Source organism: Saccostrea echinata, unplaced genomic scaffold, assembly GCF_033153115.1.
Source record: "Saccostrea echinata isolate AGI-Se365-2 ecotype Australia unplaced genomic scaffold, CSIRO_AGI_Sech_v1 ptg000002l, whole genome shotgun sequence".
In the NCBI taxonomy this organism is placed as follows: domain Eukaryota; kingdom Metazoa; phylum Mollusca; class Bivalvia; order Ostreida; family Ostreidae; genus Saccostrea; species Saccostrea echinata.
The window spans coordinates 18,513,209-18,531,846 of record NW_026889751.1 but is presented as its reverse complement, the minus strand read 5'-3'; the positions used below and the strand labels follow the sequence as shown (position 1 = coordinate 18,531,846).

At 32.8% G+C, this 18,638-nt stretch overlaps 1 protein-coding gene across 1 annotated transcript in view; it reads left to right on the top strand.

Moving 5' to 3' along the window:
* LOC133178087 (uncharacterized) overlaps positions 1-13,388 on the top strand; it is a 36,717-nt gene extending 23,329 nt beyond the window's left edge. Inside the window, exons 14-20 of the mRNA XM_061312849.1 lie at positions 706-865; positions 9,939-10,031; positions 10,115-10,225; positions 11,467-11,662; positions 11,822-11,974; positions 12,988-13,040; positions 13,314-13,388. Coding sequence (XP_061168833.1) covers positions 706-865; positions 9,939-10,031; positions 10,115-10,225; positions 11,467-11,662; positions 11,822-11,974; positions 12,988-13,040; positions 13,314-13,388 — 841 coding nt within the window. The remainder of the gene's footprint in view (positions 1-705; positions 866-9,938; positions 10,032-10,114; positions 10,226-11,466; positions 11,663-11,821; positions 11,975-12,987; positions 13,041-13,313) is intronic.
* The last annotated feature ends 5,250 nt before the right edge of the window (positions 13,389-18,638 follow it).

Sequence of the window (18,638 nt, the reverse complement as noted above, 5' to 3'; positions counted from 1 at the left end):
TAAACCTGAGTAGCCTTGCCACCAGATATCCATCCCTAACCTTTCCAATCCTAAGTGAACCCCTCCTGTCCTAAGCAAGGCGGCCTGAAAGGCATGCTTAACTATAGATGACCCAACACACCAAACAGTAGAATGACCTGTAAAGCATAAATTTTACAAACATAATTTCTTAATAGGGCAGCGAATATAAGACTTGTAAACTTGTGACTTCCATCTACCTGCCTCCCTAATATAATCTGGATCACACCCTTGTTGGTAAGCAGTAGTTGCAGCCCGATTCTAAAAGAATGGGCTTTATAGCTACAGCTCTGAAACCCAAGAAGATTTATTGCTTTATGTAAAACTGCTGTAAATTGATATCTGGTTAGAGGACAATGGTCAAGACGGCAGAATAATGGTCCATTGACTGCAGGTCTTATAGACAGAAACTCTAGCATGTACCTAACTGGGCACTGGAGAGTACCAGTTTTTTCAATGCAAATGGTAACCCCTTTCCCATACTGGTCATTTTTGGAATGTCTTATGGTCAAATACATTTTAGAATTGTCACAATCAAAGTTAATGTCTGACCTATGAATGATAGTATCAAAACTATTCCCCAACTCTCAAAAACCCCAAAAATGCTAACATGTATGCCGCTTGAAAGAGACGAGACTCATACAAATTTGTACAGACTGATGGTAATATGTGAATTATTTTACACAGTACAGAAGGGGTAATTGGAAGTCTTGGATCTTTCTTAACTGATAATCTCTTCATGCCTTCTAACATCTTACAAACCAAAACATTCTTTGTGATATCAACTAGACCTCTGGACTTGCACTCAAAACTTATTGCTGATAGATACAATCTAGCAGCTGACGAAGTAAACTTTTTCAGAGATAAATATGCTAAAAATTGAACAACATGCTCTGGGCGTGGAGGCCAAATATTTGAAAAGCTAAATTCATCCCTAAATTTTTGAAATGCAGTTATTCCAGTATCGTATGCTAGCTTTGTATTCTTTGATAAGGAGGCATCCAATAGTTTTTCTACTTGCAACTGCAAATCAAATGAAGAAAATTGGTTGGAATGGGTTCTGGACTTTCCTTTGCTTCTGGAGCCAATTCCCTGAACCGCCACCACTGCTTGCGAGAAATAGAATCAGCAATACTATTAGTAATACTAATAATGTGTTTGGCTTTAAAAATACAATTACATTCCATAAGCATTAATACCAATTGCCTAACTAGCTTCATTACTCTCTTGGACTTGGAAGTTTACTATTCTGACTAAAGCAAGGTTGTCAATGTGAAACAAAACCTTTTTGCACTTAAGGTCATGGCCCCATAAACTAATTGCTAATACTAGGGGAACTAGCTCTAGAAATGTCATATCTCTAAGAATATCAGTCCTTTGCCATGCTAATGGCCACTGAAAAAACACCCATTTACCCTGAAAATATGCACCGCATCCAAGCTCTGCACTTCCTGCACTTTCTGTATATAATTTTAGTACATCTGAACTTATCCAATCTTTATCTGGATAATAGGAAATCCCATTGAACTCCTCTAAAAACTTAGACCACATATATAAATCCTCCTTCAACTCAACTGATAACCTTACATGATGATGAGCTTCTGAGGCACCACTCATAGCATCGTAAAACCTACGATTGAATGCCCTACTGGACCTTATTGCTTTTCCAAAGAAATTTAACATTCCTACTAATGATTCTAGTTCTTTCAATAAAACTGATTTTCTTGCCAAAAAGTCATGTATAATTTGTTTTAGAATATCAACTTTTGCCTGAGGGATCCTAATCAACATATTAATGGTATCAATCTCTAATCCTAGAAATGTAAGTACAGAAACAGGGCCAATGGTCTTATCCTCTGCTAATGGAATACCGAGCTCAGTACACATATTTATGAACTCTGACATTAGTTTTTGACAACTGTTTGTTCCTAACCTTCCAGCAAAAATAAAATCATCAAGATAGTGATCCAATGAATCTAACCCTGACCGAACTTTTGTTAACCAATGCAGAAATGTGGCAAAAGTTTCCCAAATTTTGCAACTTATTGAGCACCCATAGGTAAACACTTATCTATGTAAAATAAAGAATCAATTGAAAAGCCCAACAAATCAAAATCACTTGGGTTTACAGGAATAAGTCTAAATGCACTTTTGATGTCTACTTTACCAAGCAAGGCCCCTTTCCCAAGATTAGCTATCATTTCAACCACATTGTCAAATGATGAGTAATGGACAGAACATAAATCTGGGTCTATGAAGTGATTTATGCTTTTGAACTTTGGAAATGAAAGGTGCATGATCATACGCCACCCCCCATCTGACTTTGGTACTATTCCTACAGGTGAAATATGGAGATTAGCTTATGGAATATTAAGAAAAGGACCCATAATCCTACCCATCTCTACCTCTTTCCTAACTTTATCCAACAATTCCTCAAGATGATCAGAGGCTGATGTTAAATTTTTTGACATACAATGAATCCTTGGACCATTGTAATGTAATCTAAATCCCTCATAAAATCCCTGTTTTAATTCAAGTGCTGCAATTTTATTTGGGTATGTTTCAAGACTTTCAATTAACCTGTCTACATTAATTGGTGTTTTCCCCAATTCCCATAGGTCTGGCGGAATATGAGTAATGATAGTGCCTTGGAAGCTTTGATCTGGGGATTTGTGCCTGTGGTCCACGGGGGCGAAAACGAATAGGAGCAACTGATGATAAGGAAGGAATTTTGGTATTTACCTGACCATAGTTATTCCCATAATTGCCTGATTGAATTTGAGCTTGAGGGTAAGATGATGCCTGAGGGCACTGTGAAACTGGTTGGTTACCTCAACATTTGATGCACACATGGTTATAGGAACATATTGGGTGCACACAAATCCCTTTATAATTGTAATCAAAACGTGTATGTTGACAGAGAGGGGACTGTGCTTGGGGTTTGAAATGCATTTGTTGGGCACATGTAAATAAGCCACAATTCATTGTCTACATTTCCCCATGGAATTGTTGGATTAAGGCTACGACGAAGACGAAATTGCTCGTCATATTTTTTTAAACCAAGACCCCCCAACCCTTGATGCTCCCAACCTAACATCATGCATGTATTTGAATAACCCTTGAACTGAATCAAGGTGAACTGCGGAGTATATGTTGCTATATATAATAAAAGCATCCGTCCATATTTCAATGTTATCAATTTTGACAGATGGTTTATTAGTTTCCCTTGTGACGAGTCCCCCCTTTTCATTAATGTAGATAGATTTTTCTGAGGGTACAGCATTAGTATTGTGAAGCAGCAAAGCAAGATCTACATAAGCTGAACTTATTATTTTTGATTTAATATTTTGTGACACATTAACTGCCAGCTGATGTGTAATACTTTGTAGCATTTGAGGTGTACCTTGTGATTCACCCATGGCATTCTGAATAATCGACTCTGAGGTACAGGGGGTGATGTCGCAGAAGATTGCACACCTGCAACTGTCGTTGTAGGGCTTTGAAAACCAACAGTCTCGCTATTTTTGTTGAGTTGTTCAAGGACGACTGGAACCATCTCAGACTCTTTTTCAACCTCTGCTGGCGCGGCTTTGGTTGTTTAGGTCTTGGCTTGGTTGCTTGCCTTCGCAATGTCGTATCCTTGGTCCTCTTGGATTTGACCCGTGGCATTGTGATATCACAAACAAAATAACAATAGCAAAAAATACTTTTTAAATTTACACTAAAATTTTCTACAAAATATATAAAAGATATTAAAGTGTACAAGCCGCGTTTATTCGAATTTTTTTAACGATTTCAATCTCACGAAAATCACTCTTTAAATACAGCTAAACTAAGCCATCGATGTAAACAAACATCACCAATGTGTCTAAAATTATTCTTTCAAACAAGTTTAAAAAAAAAAATAAAGCAGGATTGAGATTATTTTTTGGAAATTTTCAAGAGCTTAGAACTATGCTACCTTTCAGTTCGAAGCGCATGTAAAAAAGGATGCGTATACCGAACCCGATTTTGTACGCCGAACATTTCCCCATAAGATAAAGGCATCTATATTATATTCATATAGATGCTGTTATTTTTCATACTAAATTAAAATTTGAGACTTAATATCTGCACTATGTCATAAAACGTCATAATACATTGAATAGCCAGAAAATCACGTCACTTTTGACAGATACGCAGACACCAAGGATGTAAAATGATTACTAAAGCTATAGTTTCAAATTTTCAGAATTATACAATGCCAAAAAGGCTTTAAGTGGACCTTGTTCTTTGTCCATCACCATGCTTTGTCCTTTGAGTGGCACGTGTCGTATTTAATGAATTTACCCCTTGAATTTCCCCGAATTCATAAGAATTATGAAATTAAAGATTCACAAGTTTGTCACTAGTGATTTTATCTACATTTTATGTTCAATTATTTTGCGATTTAGCAATCTAAATACAGGTTTACATTTTTTTTACTGGAAATAAAATTTTTGAGTATTCCCTCCATCTCAAGAACTATTGATTCGACCTTAAACATGGTCAGATGTATTGAAGTTGTTTTACAAGCCAAATCAAAGCCCGTGGCATTTTGTCCACAGGATCTCTTGGCACAGATAATCTTAGTGCAACACAATAATAAATATCTTCAAATCTAGTTAGACAATATTCAAAATAGCTGCCTTTGCTATGGAAATGTAAACTGGTCTGCTCTGTTTGACATAAACTATATGTTGTTAACTTATTTTTGAAATGCTTGAAGGATTGTTGATAATGCCAGAATTCCGATATAGGCCAGGATTTGGGAGTTTATTTTGTTTAAACCATGATCTACCACGGTAGCAGGAAGGGGTCATGCAGCAATAGGTGTTAATGTTGTTCTTTTCTCAGAAATATACCGAAGTATTCTCATAAGATCAACTATTTTTAACAATCTTCAGGTATATATCTTTCATAGTATAGTTTCAAATATCTTCACATATTTACTTTATAGCAGGATTAAGGCATCTAAAGGATTATTATGGTCTATATATTTTTAAATGGTGTGCTTTTAGTATAATTAATTAAATTTCAATCGTTACCCTCCAAAACATGCCTTGTTTGTAGATTGTTACTGAATAAGAGGAAGGATCGGCTTGTTTGCTATAAATGCTGGAAAAGAATTTCCTTTAGGAACTTTTGTATGTAATTTCAACTGGTGACGATTCCAAGAAATTATGAATGACTGATATAAATAGATATGCGCATCGGTTTATTTATTAGAGTGGATTTTTATAAATATAATGAAAATAAAAGGCAGACATTTTCCTGAGGAAATAAAGATCAGTGGATTATGATAAGGAAGTGTATGTTTTGTTATGTAAGAGGAAGGTACTGGTATAGGTACAGTAAATTCTTTGCAAAACTCTTATCAATATAATTGATATCACATGCTATGAATAATCTACAATGTTGATATGCCTCTTTCAAAGATTAGGAAATGCATAGATCTGTTGATGTACACTATTGGAATAGACTTGCCAGACAAGAGGCATTGGAAAGTATGTATTTGTTTCATGTGTTTTCGTTTATGTGTACATGTATATATAAATACACAAACAACTTCTAAGAACATGTTTGTGTGTATTCTGCAAAGTTACATTACGATTAAAAAGTATGTTCTTCGATCTCTTCAAAGATCGAAAAAGAAGCCACCAACATGGGCGAGGTGTCTGCACGGTTTTTCTATTGGATACATCAGCCAGCATGGCAGGAGATGGCTTCTATCAAATGAAGAGGGCGTGCATGGACATTTTAAATGGTTTCCACTTTGATATATTACTATCAATATCAGTTAAACTTATAAACTTTAATTGTCTATTTCCATTAATATATACATTTATGTGCATATCTTTTGTACATTTATTTTTGTGGTTATACTACCACCGGAGTTTCAGGATATTTGTAATTGTTTTAGGAAATTCTTATGCAATTTTCAGTGTAAAAGATTTTTTATAAAAAAATTGCAGATAATGTGAATGTTAATCAGAATACGTAAAGAAACACAACAAGAACGATGACTGGGTGTTTCTCATTTCTTTCTAGAATGCATTATTCATCCACATCTCGACGAAAACGTTGCTGTCATTGTGTTTGGCGAAGAGGTGAAATTCTTGCATTATTATTCGAACAACTATAGATCTATTAGACAGTGCCTTGGTACGTATACATGTAGTTAGTTACACTCTCTTGTAGAACTTAAAATGGTCTTTTTGTTTACATGCTGCTGTCAAAATTTGTAAAAATTACTGAACTATAAATTTTGTTAAGGTAACATAGCGTGCAGAGGAAGTTCACCAATGGAAGCAGGCATGCTTCTGGCCTTATCGTGTTTACACTACGGCGGAGGTACAGTTTAAATCAACAGTACTCAATATTGTAAAATAAAAAAAACATTATATATAGAACTATATCGAAGATTTTGTTTTAAAAATTCATTTCATCTGCATAGATTTTTTTCTTTTAAATTAATGAATATATTATTACCAAGACGACCCCCCATTTCAATTCCAGATTTCTAACATATTTCAAAGTAATATCAGAATACAGGAAATTACTTTAACGTTAGAATTCCAGAATAGAAAAATATAAGGATATTTAGAAAAATGTATGGTACTATTTTCTGCCTTTAAATATCACAGATTTAGATAAATGCAAAAATCAAAGCGGAAGTTTTCTTTTTTTTTTTTCTTTTTTTTTTTTTGTGCTGGGAAATTAATTCTTTTCCTTGCTACACATTCAATACACATGTATATTCATTTTGTTGACACAAATAAAGCTACGACCTAATATTTCCTCTAGAAAAAAAAAAGAGGCGTCTGTCGTAAATATCCTAGAATTAATCGTAAGAATAAATTTTGACAGACAGATCAAGAAACTAACCAGGAAAAACAATAATTTCATTGTGTAAACAATGTTTTAAAAAATCTGAGACATAATTTCTGTAAGATATATCACTAGATATTTTATCATATTTAGAAGATGTAATCACCCATCATACGATTGCCTCAGCGGCTGCAACTTTCTGATTAAGAATATTGTCATTTTGTACATTGTTTTAAGCAATTTTCGTTGACAAATTACAACAGTTTACTAAGCTGGTTATCTATATGTATATGTATGGTTAATTCTTTCACTGACAATTTCTACCAGCGAGAAACATTAAAATTCTTTTCTTGTGATATGAAATTAAGATACATAAAATAGGTGACTTGAAAGAGACAAGAAGCATTTAATGATTTTCACTCCTAATTTGCTTGCATGAGATATTGTAATCCTGATAGTCATACATGCTAGACGTAACAATTTTAATCTGAAACCTTTTTTCCTTGTTGTATCATTTTAAAAAAAATATTAGGGATTGCAATTAAAAAAGCGGATAAAAATAATACTTTTGCTGTAATGGATATACATAAACATATATGTATCTCAGAATGTATTAGACAGTTCGATTCTACATGTGCCTGTTACGTAGAGGTAAAACAGGATTATATGTAGCTCTACATGAGATCTAGACCATCCAGTCTAAAGTTTTGGAATGTATCAAAAACAGAACTGGAGACATGGAAATAAACCCTTTTAAAGCAAGAATGAAATATGTGCGACTATATTTACTCTCTAAATATTATATAAATATTGCATGTAGTTGAGTGTCACATTGCAAATTTTCACCCCAAGAAGACCATTAATTGTCAACCGAGGCGCAGCCGAGGTTGACAGTGGTTTTCTCGGGGTGAAAATTTGCAATGTGACACTCAACTACATGCGATATTTATCATATCATACTGATTATTTTTATATAAACACATATTACAGTGAACCTTGCGCGCAGAATTTAAATTCTGCCCAGTCACTATTTTTTGGAATATCACCCGTCGTCAAGCAATGTTGACTGTTGCTACGCTAGAGGGCGTGGCTTCATCATTCAGCGAGTAATTGTGTTTCTTAACAAATGTTTCTCGACGAATCAGATTCAAGTTATTTACATGAAAGTATGATATATAAAATTAATAATCAAGTGCTTGAAACACTTTTGCAAATCCAACGCAGCTTCCAAAGACTTCCACCTAGTCGGCAAATTACTTATAAGTGAGTAATGTGACACGACAAAGAAATTATAGGTAACTACTATGATGAAATTATTTTGTGCGCATTGTTAAAATATCAAAATTCATACATCAAAGACACTTGCAATATATATCAAAATCAAATTTCTAATATACCCCAAAAATCCTGGATGTGATCAATATTAGACCAGTCGTACACCAACAATGAATTTTAAGAATTAATTACGACAATCTGTCGAAAAAGCATATCTATATGTCAATATTAATCTAAAATTACCTCGACTTCGCACTTCTGCTAGAACCATACGCTTATTAATTCCAAGTAGCCTCTTTTATGTATCTTCATTTCATATTACAAGAAGGAATTTTAATGATTTTCTGTTATAGAAATTGTCAGTTAAATAATTGTACATGTACATATAGCAGTACCAGTTCAGTTGTGATTCGTCATCGAAAATTGACAAAATGTCTGTACAAAATGACAATACATGTTTTCTTAATCAAAAGTGACGGCCGCTGTCGGCCATCGTACAATTATAATCAAATCACGCTTCCTTTTTAGGCCACAATGCAGTTTTTACTCCTGATATAATCGCAAGAGCAAGATTGGTAATAATATCAGACGGTCGGCCATCAAACTCAGCAAACATAAGTTGTCCAGAACTAGACGATTCGAGCAGAGAATCAATGTTTGATGGTGTAATCAATTACAAAACTACTTTTATGGTTGCTAGATAATTTTAAATATATCAAATGTAAATATTATCAATATTACCTAAAAAGCCTGAGATATACACATTTTATTTAATGTACCGGTGAATTAGAAGAAGCTATATATAGAATAAAGCACTTTTTCATGAAAATATGAAAAAAAATCTTTTTACACAAATTTAAATGTCAAATATTTCAATTATAATAGGGTTTTTTTTTTTTCAAAAGAAAATTACTTCAGAATAAATAAAATGTGTTGTCTTTCATGTATTTCTAACGGTACTAATTATAAGTACATAAGCTGTTTTATTATACCTCATTATAATTATTCAATACAACGCGTTATCTGATCGGTTCTAGATTATCATGTGACTGGGCCATAACACTTCATATTTCCCTGTCGTTGTCATGCTTTTCATAATATTCAACCTCTTCGGAGACCTGGTGCATTTTCCCGCAATAGTTATCGTTCGTTGAACGAAAACTCCCGAGAGTAGTTAAGACGTCACAATAGCCTTGTTGCTGATAGACTTCTGTAAATTGTTTCAGTAACTCTACGTTAAAATTGAAAGTGAATTTGAGAGCGGTGCCGAATTTAAATTTCTTTTTTATTTTTAAAGTTTTTGCTTGTTTCGGTATAATAAACAATTTATTGCATGAATGTTCGGGAAATATGAAGATTTATTCAGCCAAGAAATATCATATTCCCCTCGGGAGTAGCCCTCGGGGAATATGATTTTTCTTGGCTGAATAAATCTTCATATTTCCCTCACGATCAGGCAATAAATGTATAATATCACATTTCTACATAAAAACATAAAATCAAATCTAAAGCTTTCTGATATTTAAGCATTACTTTACACATGCGTATGTTTTCAGACTTCCACAAGAATACAATCTTTGTCTAGAAAAATCGGAAGGACAAATCCCATCATATGTATTCCTGTAGGATCCGACCCAAATGTGGTGCATTAAAGTTTTTTTTTTCTTTTTACTTTGTTTGTATTGCTGCTGTTTTATTCCGAAGATCTTATGTTATTTAAAAAAAGAAGCATCTTAATTGACTAGATGTGCAGAAATAATTGCCTTTTGACATAGTTTTGGGGTTATCTTCTTAAGGATTTCTTAAAGTCGTTGGTGGAATTGGCAAAAGGAGGCAGACTTATATCCCATTCTGATGCTAAGCAGTGTGGAAGATTTGCACTCAACATGGTGAGAAGATTTAGATATTGATCTTTAGAGGGAGTGTTTGATGCCAAATACATGTACTATACGGTACTCTTGTTTGGTTACAGAGAACTGTTTCGTGCATTGTAGAAGAAAGGATAACAACTAAATTAACACGGGAAGACATAGAAAAAATGGCCAGAATATCGTCTTCAGATGATGTATCTAGCAGTGATGTGGTATATGATAATTTTAGAATTTTCATCAATTTCAATCATTTAAATTTTAACTTAACATCGTGTTCCATAAAACTATTTAAACAACATGATATGTTTATATCATAATCTTTGCTGAATGAGTTGATTTGTACAAGTACCGTTCAAAAACTACACGAACTCTGCTAATTTTCACACTTACAGAACTCAAATGGTAATAATTTTTTTTTAAAAAAACATATTTTTTAATGAATCCAGTAAAATTGCGGTAAATTTTTTTTTGAATATAAATTAATTTCTCTTAAAAATATTGCTGTTCTAATACTGTCGATAGTGATGCATGGAGCACGGCAAAAAATTTAAAAAACTTAATTATAGAATCCAAACTTTCACTCATTTATTTTGTATAACATACGATATTATTCGACAATTTCCCCCATATTTTCTATCTAATATTTCATTGTTATACTTTTAGAATGCTAATGTTTAAAGTTCTTCTAGATATATAATTGTAATTTTTCTCCGATATGTTCCCTATGAAAACAGCTGCACTTTTTTCAAATTATGTTTATTGCTCGGGGAAATGCCAACAGAGACTCAAAATGGTTTTCAAAACATGGTATGTCAGACTTCTGTCTACAATTAGCATAAGAACATTTTGTATGGTAGGACCTTGGTAAAAGGCAATCCGGAAGTGTACAGAAGTAGTTCATTGATGAAAACTTGATTGTTAAAAACGCGATTGAGAGCGCTGGGAGTAATACTATATCAGAGATATGTACAGTTTTTGAATTTAAAAACAGATTATAAATACTAGTATAATACTAGTTATAAGTTTTCAAGTTGGACCAGAAAGGTTAAATGAATGTTTAATAATATGCTTAACGGATAGGTAACACAAGCTGTCAACGAGTTTCAAACACGAAGGGAAAAACGTTGGGAAAGTGAGAGCGCACATTTTTTTATGATGCCTATTACGTCTCAGATTTTACTTTAATTTCCCGTGATTTCATGATAGGTCCTAAGGAATGACTCAAAATTGCTATCAATTTACAGTATTTTGAAATGAAACTTAAGTAAAGATTCTTTTGTAATATGCGTACCTTGGCTGTTTTTTGAATGTCGACAAAATTGTTTTCTGTGCAACAAGTCCGTGTAATTTTTGAATGGCCCTCGTATAAGACTTTATTGAAATTGAATTAGAGAAAAATAGTGTCTACATCAAGAAACAGTTTGGGAAAATTTATGCCTACTTTTCCTTTAAGGAGGACATTTATGATATAATTAATGAATTAGATGTTTACAAACCAATTACTGCTGACACATTAGAGGATGATGTATTCACTGAACGATATGAAAATCTTCCTGGAATTGGTACAAGGGTAAAACGAGGACCTCACTGGACTTGGAAAAATCAAGACAGTCACGGTCCTGGTACAGTGATTGGACACTCTGATAGAGGTATGATTACCTCTCAAGCTTCCCAGCTACCAAATGCACTTTACACAAAGTGAAATTATTTTCATTACATGAAATTTTTCGAACGAGTAAATGCTAGAGTTGATGAAGTTACTATGAAGGATAAAATGACAAACAAAAAACTTTCACATTTTTTTCCAGTTGGCTGGGTCATCGTAGAATGGGATAGTGGTGTCAGATTGAGTTACCAGTATGGTTTTGATAGTCTGATTGAAAAATATGATATTACTCCATGCAAAGAACCAAGGATTCTAGAGAATGAACTGATAGCCGTTGGCTGCTTAGTTAGAAGAGGTATTGCATGTTTTGGTTTTACGATCAGTTATATTTTTCAAAGATTCCCCTTAATCTAACGAGGGTAAAGAATAATTTTTTAAACGCCTTTATCTATTTAGTACTCATTAAACTGATAAATGTTGTTTATAACTTAACACTGAAAAAAAATTCTCAACGTTTCAACCCGTTTAAAGCTACATATGGCGTATCTGAACTAAAACAATAATGATGCGAAATTGAGTGTAGATACATATATGTTATGTACGTTCAAATCAAAATTTCCAAAGATTTTAAACTCAGATAACCTCACCTTTCTATAGTTAAATTGACTTTAAACTCTGTCATTCAAATCTCTATTAATTTTGTTGAAGCGAGAAATAAATTGCATATTGCTTTAGATTTTTGATATCGTTGAAACACGATTAAGTTATATTGTTTAATTCACAGAAAAGCCCTAGCCTTATATAAAGTATTAAAACAAATAGACATTCCTTTTTATTTTGGTTATCTGAGTTTGTAAACATAACTTCATATATAACTTTTAGTTGTGCTCATTCTATTTCTTTTTAGGGAGCGAAGCGAGCCCAAAAGAATAACAAGTAAAAACAAAGGAATTTGAACTGAAATCTGTATATATCGAGCAATTCTTTTAGTGAAACTTTCCCAGAATTCCTTCGCTACCAGCATTCCATGCTATAATTGCAAATAAAATAGACACGCAATTATTGTGGAGATTTAATTCTTGCATAGAGCTTCAAAGAAAGAAAAAAATTACATTTAATCTATAATGCATTTCCTTAAACGAAAATTAAATGCACTATTCAGACTATGCTCTGGAAATAAAATTAGCATGCGACTTCATTTGATGTCGAATTTTAGATTATGCCTCTTGCGGTTTGAGGAGGCGGATCAAAACAAGCGTAATAATTGTGGTCGCCCCAAAAGCCACACCAGAAAACATATTAAAAACTGTATATGTACTATCATAATATTTAAACACAATGGATCAAAGTTACTTTCTTTCATTAAAGGTCCTGATTGGAAATGGGGAGATCAAGATGGCGGAGAGGGAAATGTAGGCAGTGTTTATAGAGTCAAACAAGATGCTGTTGTTCATGTATGAAGCGTTTAATGAATAATGAATAAACTATTTGAAAGAAAGGAAAATAATATGATACGGACTTTTTCTTTTTTTTCTTTTTTTTTTAAATTTATTTATTTATTTATTTATTTATTTTTTGTATTTACATCTCTTTTACATTATTGAAAATATTTTAAATTAATTTTACGTACAAAAAATAGAGAAAGCGTGACTTATGAATGAGCATTTTATTCTCAAATACTTTTTAATTCTTAGGTAAAATGGCCAAATGGTAATCGTAGTAACTATAGATACGGATATGACAACAAATATGACGTTGAGTTATGGTAAGTACTTATATTTACACATCCTAGTCACAGTTTACGCTACATATCAGATAAACACCTCAAAATTGTGACTGTTTTACAACTTATTGTAGATAAAAAACGTCCAATAACCATTATCATTTTCATTCAGTGATCCATTTGATCCCTCGGTACTCTACTCATTGAATAATCAACACAGCTCGAACTACCCTGGATCTCCTGAAACAGAGGAACAGAAAATTAGAAGATATCCTTTAATATGAATGAAACATCCATTATTTCATGTCCAATGAATACATTTAATGTTAATTTTACCTAGGATTATGATTTCTTTCTTTTTTTACGTATTGACTGTATTTTGTTCTGATTTTGTTTTTTAAATAAACTAAGATGAATTAAGATCATATTTTACCTACAGCATTTAAGGCCTAGATACATTTCAGTAAACACATTTCATCACATATTGATAAATACTAAGGAAAAATAACGACAAAAAATGAACAAAATTTAATTGGTTTCATATTAAATGTTTAAGGTTTAAATATTTCATAAAGTAACACGAGTCTGCCATACTGAAATAAAAGGAGTTATAAAATGAAACTCGACACCTGGGGATCACAGAAAAAGTTCATAACTGCAGTCTGTTGTAGAAGGCAGCAGAAAGACCTATCTGGAAACCAATTGATCACAACGATACAATAAACGATAGAAAAATCCATTCTGTCAACGTATGAAAATATGTATGAGACAAACTAATTTTACGTGCAGTCAAACGGCCGGATAAAAAAAATCACTCGCATTAACAAAATGTTAGGGGTTACAGGAAATGGACATACTTGCATGTTCCGACAAAAAAATTGTAGTTGCAATAATTCATAAATCGTAAAAAAAATTTAGAGTGTGCGTTAAAAGTCGAGTGGACATTTTCAGATCAAGATTCATTTTCCTTGCTGTTATTTTGGATGTATGTCGATTTTTATTATAAATAATGGGAGTTGCACCCTTTCAAAAAGGAAAACAACGATATGCCGTAGGAAAATTATCATAATTTACCGTAGAACGGCATTATAAGAAATGGATGTGGCAATGCTAAAAATCTTTTACTTATACTTTACTTACAAATAAGGTCTAGAAATAAGAAAAATGATGAAAGAACAATTGCTAAAACTTAATAACGAAAATAAAAAATGCCTACATTATAACTCACTCCCGGTTGCTAAAATAACACGTTTTATAGTATTTGATAATTAAAAATTTGTATATAAAGAAGTATTTGATTTCATTTTAATTTCTAAATAAAGGATTAAGCAGATTAATTTTCCATGTGGATGGATAAAGTTCTATAGATTAACTTTTCAGGTAACGGAAAAGCTTTAAAACGAACAAAAGGATAAGTCAGAAACTGAAATTTATGCAGCCATGCCCATCGCTTGGACTTTGGTTATCAGCTAATTGCAATATGGGGATCAATTTTCTGTTACGGAATGCAGCATAAGCACAAATAAAAGTCTTTAAATCAATATGCATCACCCTGAGTGATCCACTGCCTCAAATGCATTACATTGACCAAATTCTTTTCCATAATTCAGAATTAGAACAAGAAACAAGAAGCAGTTATTACTTTCACGAGCATAATTTAATATAGTAGCATTAGCTAGTATAAATCAGCAAAGCAAACAAGCATATACATAATTATAATCATGATTAAATCTGCATACCTTGAATTTAAGGAATAACTATCTTTTCATTTGTTATAAGGGACCGTTAATGCTGATTATATTTCACAACTAATTTAAGTACACAAGAGCATATTCTGAGTATGAATAATTTTTAAACCAAGGTAGGCTAGTGACATATAAGCTGATGGATTTCAACCATTTCGGCAGCATTTTGTAAATTTTATGGCCGTTATAATGACCTTGTTAGCAAATATAATCATTTTTGGATCGTGTTTTCTGTTATATATTTATACAAATTGTTAGTCCTTTGTTTTTATACTAAATTTCACTACTAAATACCTGATTAGTAAAAGGACTCACGGTGGATGTGACCGATCGACAGGGGAGGCTTACTCATCCGAGGCATTTGACCCAACCTCTTGAACTTCCAGGGGTCCATGTTTAGGCCCTGCCCATAGATTTGTATTGGTTATATTTTTTGATTCGATCACTTTTCTTTATTTTTACATGTTTCATTCCTTATGTAAGTTAGGAGAACCAAAACCCTATTCTAAGTTCTGATTTATTCTTGTGTGTGTGTGTGTGTGTAAAGCGAGTATTTAACAACTGAGTCTGGACTGGAAGATGTTCAGTGTCATATTTACTATATATTTGTTTTCATCTTAATGTGCATACATGTAACACTCAGTCATACTGTAGGAGACCTTCTTTATTTTATACTTTATGGAGCCCTGTATCTTCATGGATATTCATTGGACATACATGTATTCGGATGATTCTCTCTCTTTTCCTGTCGTGTTACGCTACACTATGCACAGGGTTTCTTGATGTTTTGAAAATGACTTTAAGGACAGACGACACGTTCCTCAAAAATATATAAATTTTCCCAAGAATTTGTGATTGAAATATTGCTACTTTAATAGATTTCCACACATAAAATCACTTGAACTGCTGATATCGCGATTTTTGGTTTATATATTTTTCAGAGATTTTGAAAATAGTTAAGAAATCAAATGATGATTATAATTATAAAGATTTTTGGTATATTACAAAGAAATGCAAAGCCAGATATTCGAGGAACGTGTCGTCAGACCTTAACTCGTCTAAATTCACTCAAGTTTTCATAAAGTTTCATCAGTAAAAACCATCACTCGATTTCTGAGGTGAGTAAAGTTATTTATTCTTTTATTTAGTGTACTTTTACATTTCAAGGTCCTGGGATAAATTTGTTCAAATAGCATGCTTTTATCTTATTTTATACTAAGTATTCTGTGAATTTTTTCATTGTTTATTGTGTTAGTAGTGTTTTTATTAGTTTTAGTGTTTCTATAAATAGTTTTGTAAGTAGTAATTATAAACTTTTGCTGGTTTCAGTATGGTGTTCAGTTAGTGTAACGTTGGGTAATCGATATTGTAAATTGAGTAAAGTCTGAGTAGAGTAAAAAATGTAATGAGAAGTGTAATGGGAACCATTGAGTACAAGTTTGTGTAAAGCAGTACTGCTGAATAGTCAAATATGGCTTACCATTTGTGTAAAAATATATTTAATGTGCGAATTGTGTTTTATAATTAGGCCGCGGAGAGAGCTGCCGGGCGAATGCGTTCCAGAGTACCAAGTGAATTCCAGTGAATTATGTAAATACTGTTATTTCTGTTCTCAACGCAACTGGAAGAGTGCAACACATATTCTTACGCTCATTCCATTGTTTATCCTATTGCACATGTGTTGTAAATTGAAATTCAGGATTTGAATTTGTGCATTGGCTTGTAATTGACAATTGACTTGATTGATATTGAATTGATTGATTGATTGAGGATTGATTTATTAAATTTGATTGATAATTGAATTCGTGATGTTCTTGCACTTGTGACCTACCCAGTGGATGATCCGCCCGATTTTGGTCGTCACATTTGTTGTATTACTTGTTTGTTGTAAAACCCTGTGGTAGCCCCAGTAGATTCCTCTTTGTATTAACATGAATTTCAGCGCTAAAATTTGTTGAATCTTATAGTTTAGATGAGTTGAAAAATTATGCATAATTTGAATCTTCATATTTTCATCTTTTAAGTTACCCGTAAGTGCACCTGTTCTTTTCTTTAAAAAGATTTAATTAGGTTGTTTTACGTGTGACATCACTTTGCCTAGGAGTACCCTATTATCCAATAAGGATATTCTCGTCAAGGGATATTTCACATTTGAACTTATATATAATCCCCTTTGCCAAGAATGTACCTGACGAATTAGCAATAACATTCTCACCAAGTATCTTTCAGCTTGGTGCGCAGCTCTGTTAAGGCTGCATAAAGGGGGCGGGGCCTAATTTATACGGGAAAAGTTTACTGTGACATCACACAAATATCTAAACTGCATAAGAGTAATGAACTACATCAAAACTTACCACTACATTCATTTTTGTCCCTAGTTAAATCCCACACAGCAAGATATAAACAAGTCACTGATCGCAATGCACTTGTCGACATGACGTCATAATGGTAAAGTTTGACGCATTTTATGTGCAATGAGAGGCGGATCAAGTAATTTTTTCACAGTGAAAAATGCATTTTATTATTAAACAGAATATTATTTGAAAATCTTAGGTAGACCATTAATACAAATCTGAAACATTTGTTTAGTGTCATTATTTAAAAACTATCGAGAGAATGTATTGAATTAATTCTACCGTGTTTTTGTCTACAGGGTGTGCATGTTTCACGCCGAGGTGCCTCATTAAATCGCCTTTTCGCAAGGGCATACACTTCATAGATCTTGACCACTTTTTGAATACATATAATGGACATATTCCTTAACTTGAAAAGTGCTGCTGCTTTCCTGAAATCGATAGCATAACTTAATAAATACATAAAATACTTTGTGAAGGTCACACATATTTCGACATTAGCAAGATAACATGAAATTTAAACTAATAAAATGCAAATTCTATTTAAAGCAGCAGCACTTTCCATAAACTACAAGTTATGTAGAAACAATCTATTACTTTGATTTTTAATTTTAACTAGGGTATGCCCTTGCGATATTGAAATTTGTTTGTGACCTACATACAGTACACATTACATGCATTTATCACGTGACTATCAAATAACGTGACCAAACCAAATTCAGTACAGAGCGGGGTATACAACGTTACTTCAAAGAATGTTAAAGTCATAAGATAATATAGTACCTTTACAAAATTAAATTCATTTTAAAAAGGTATGTATTTATACACGTTTATATTCTGTTGATTTCTTCGAAGTACGCCTTAACAGTGCTGCGTGTGAAAGTTATTGCCAACTCTTATGAATAAATCCCTATTACTCAAAGTACACGTAAGAAACATGCGAATTATGGATGTTTTATTCTTCTCGAGAAATTTTAAATCACATGGAGAAGATCACCACTTTCATTACATGGGAAATTAATTATCACTTTGTGTGTAAATGAACAGTAATGCTATTCATTGTGAAAATTATTAAAAGACACGGATGAGAGTATGCTTGTTGTTTTATTGATTATTCATTTTTAGCAAGAATTTCACTCAAACACAGATACTATAAACTTTTAGTGAAATTCAGATTAAGACATGTAACCGCTCAAA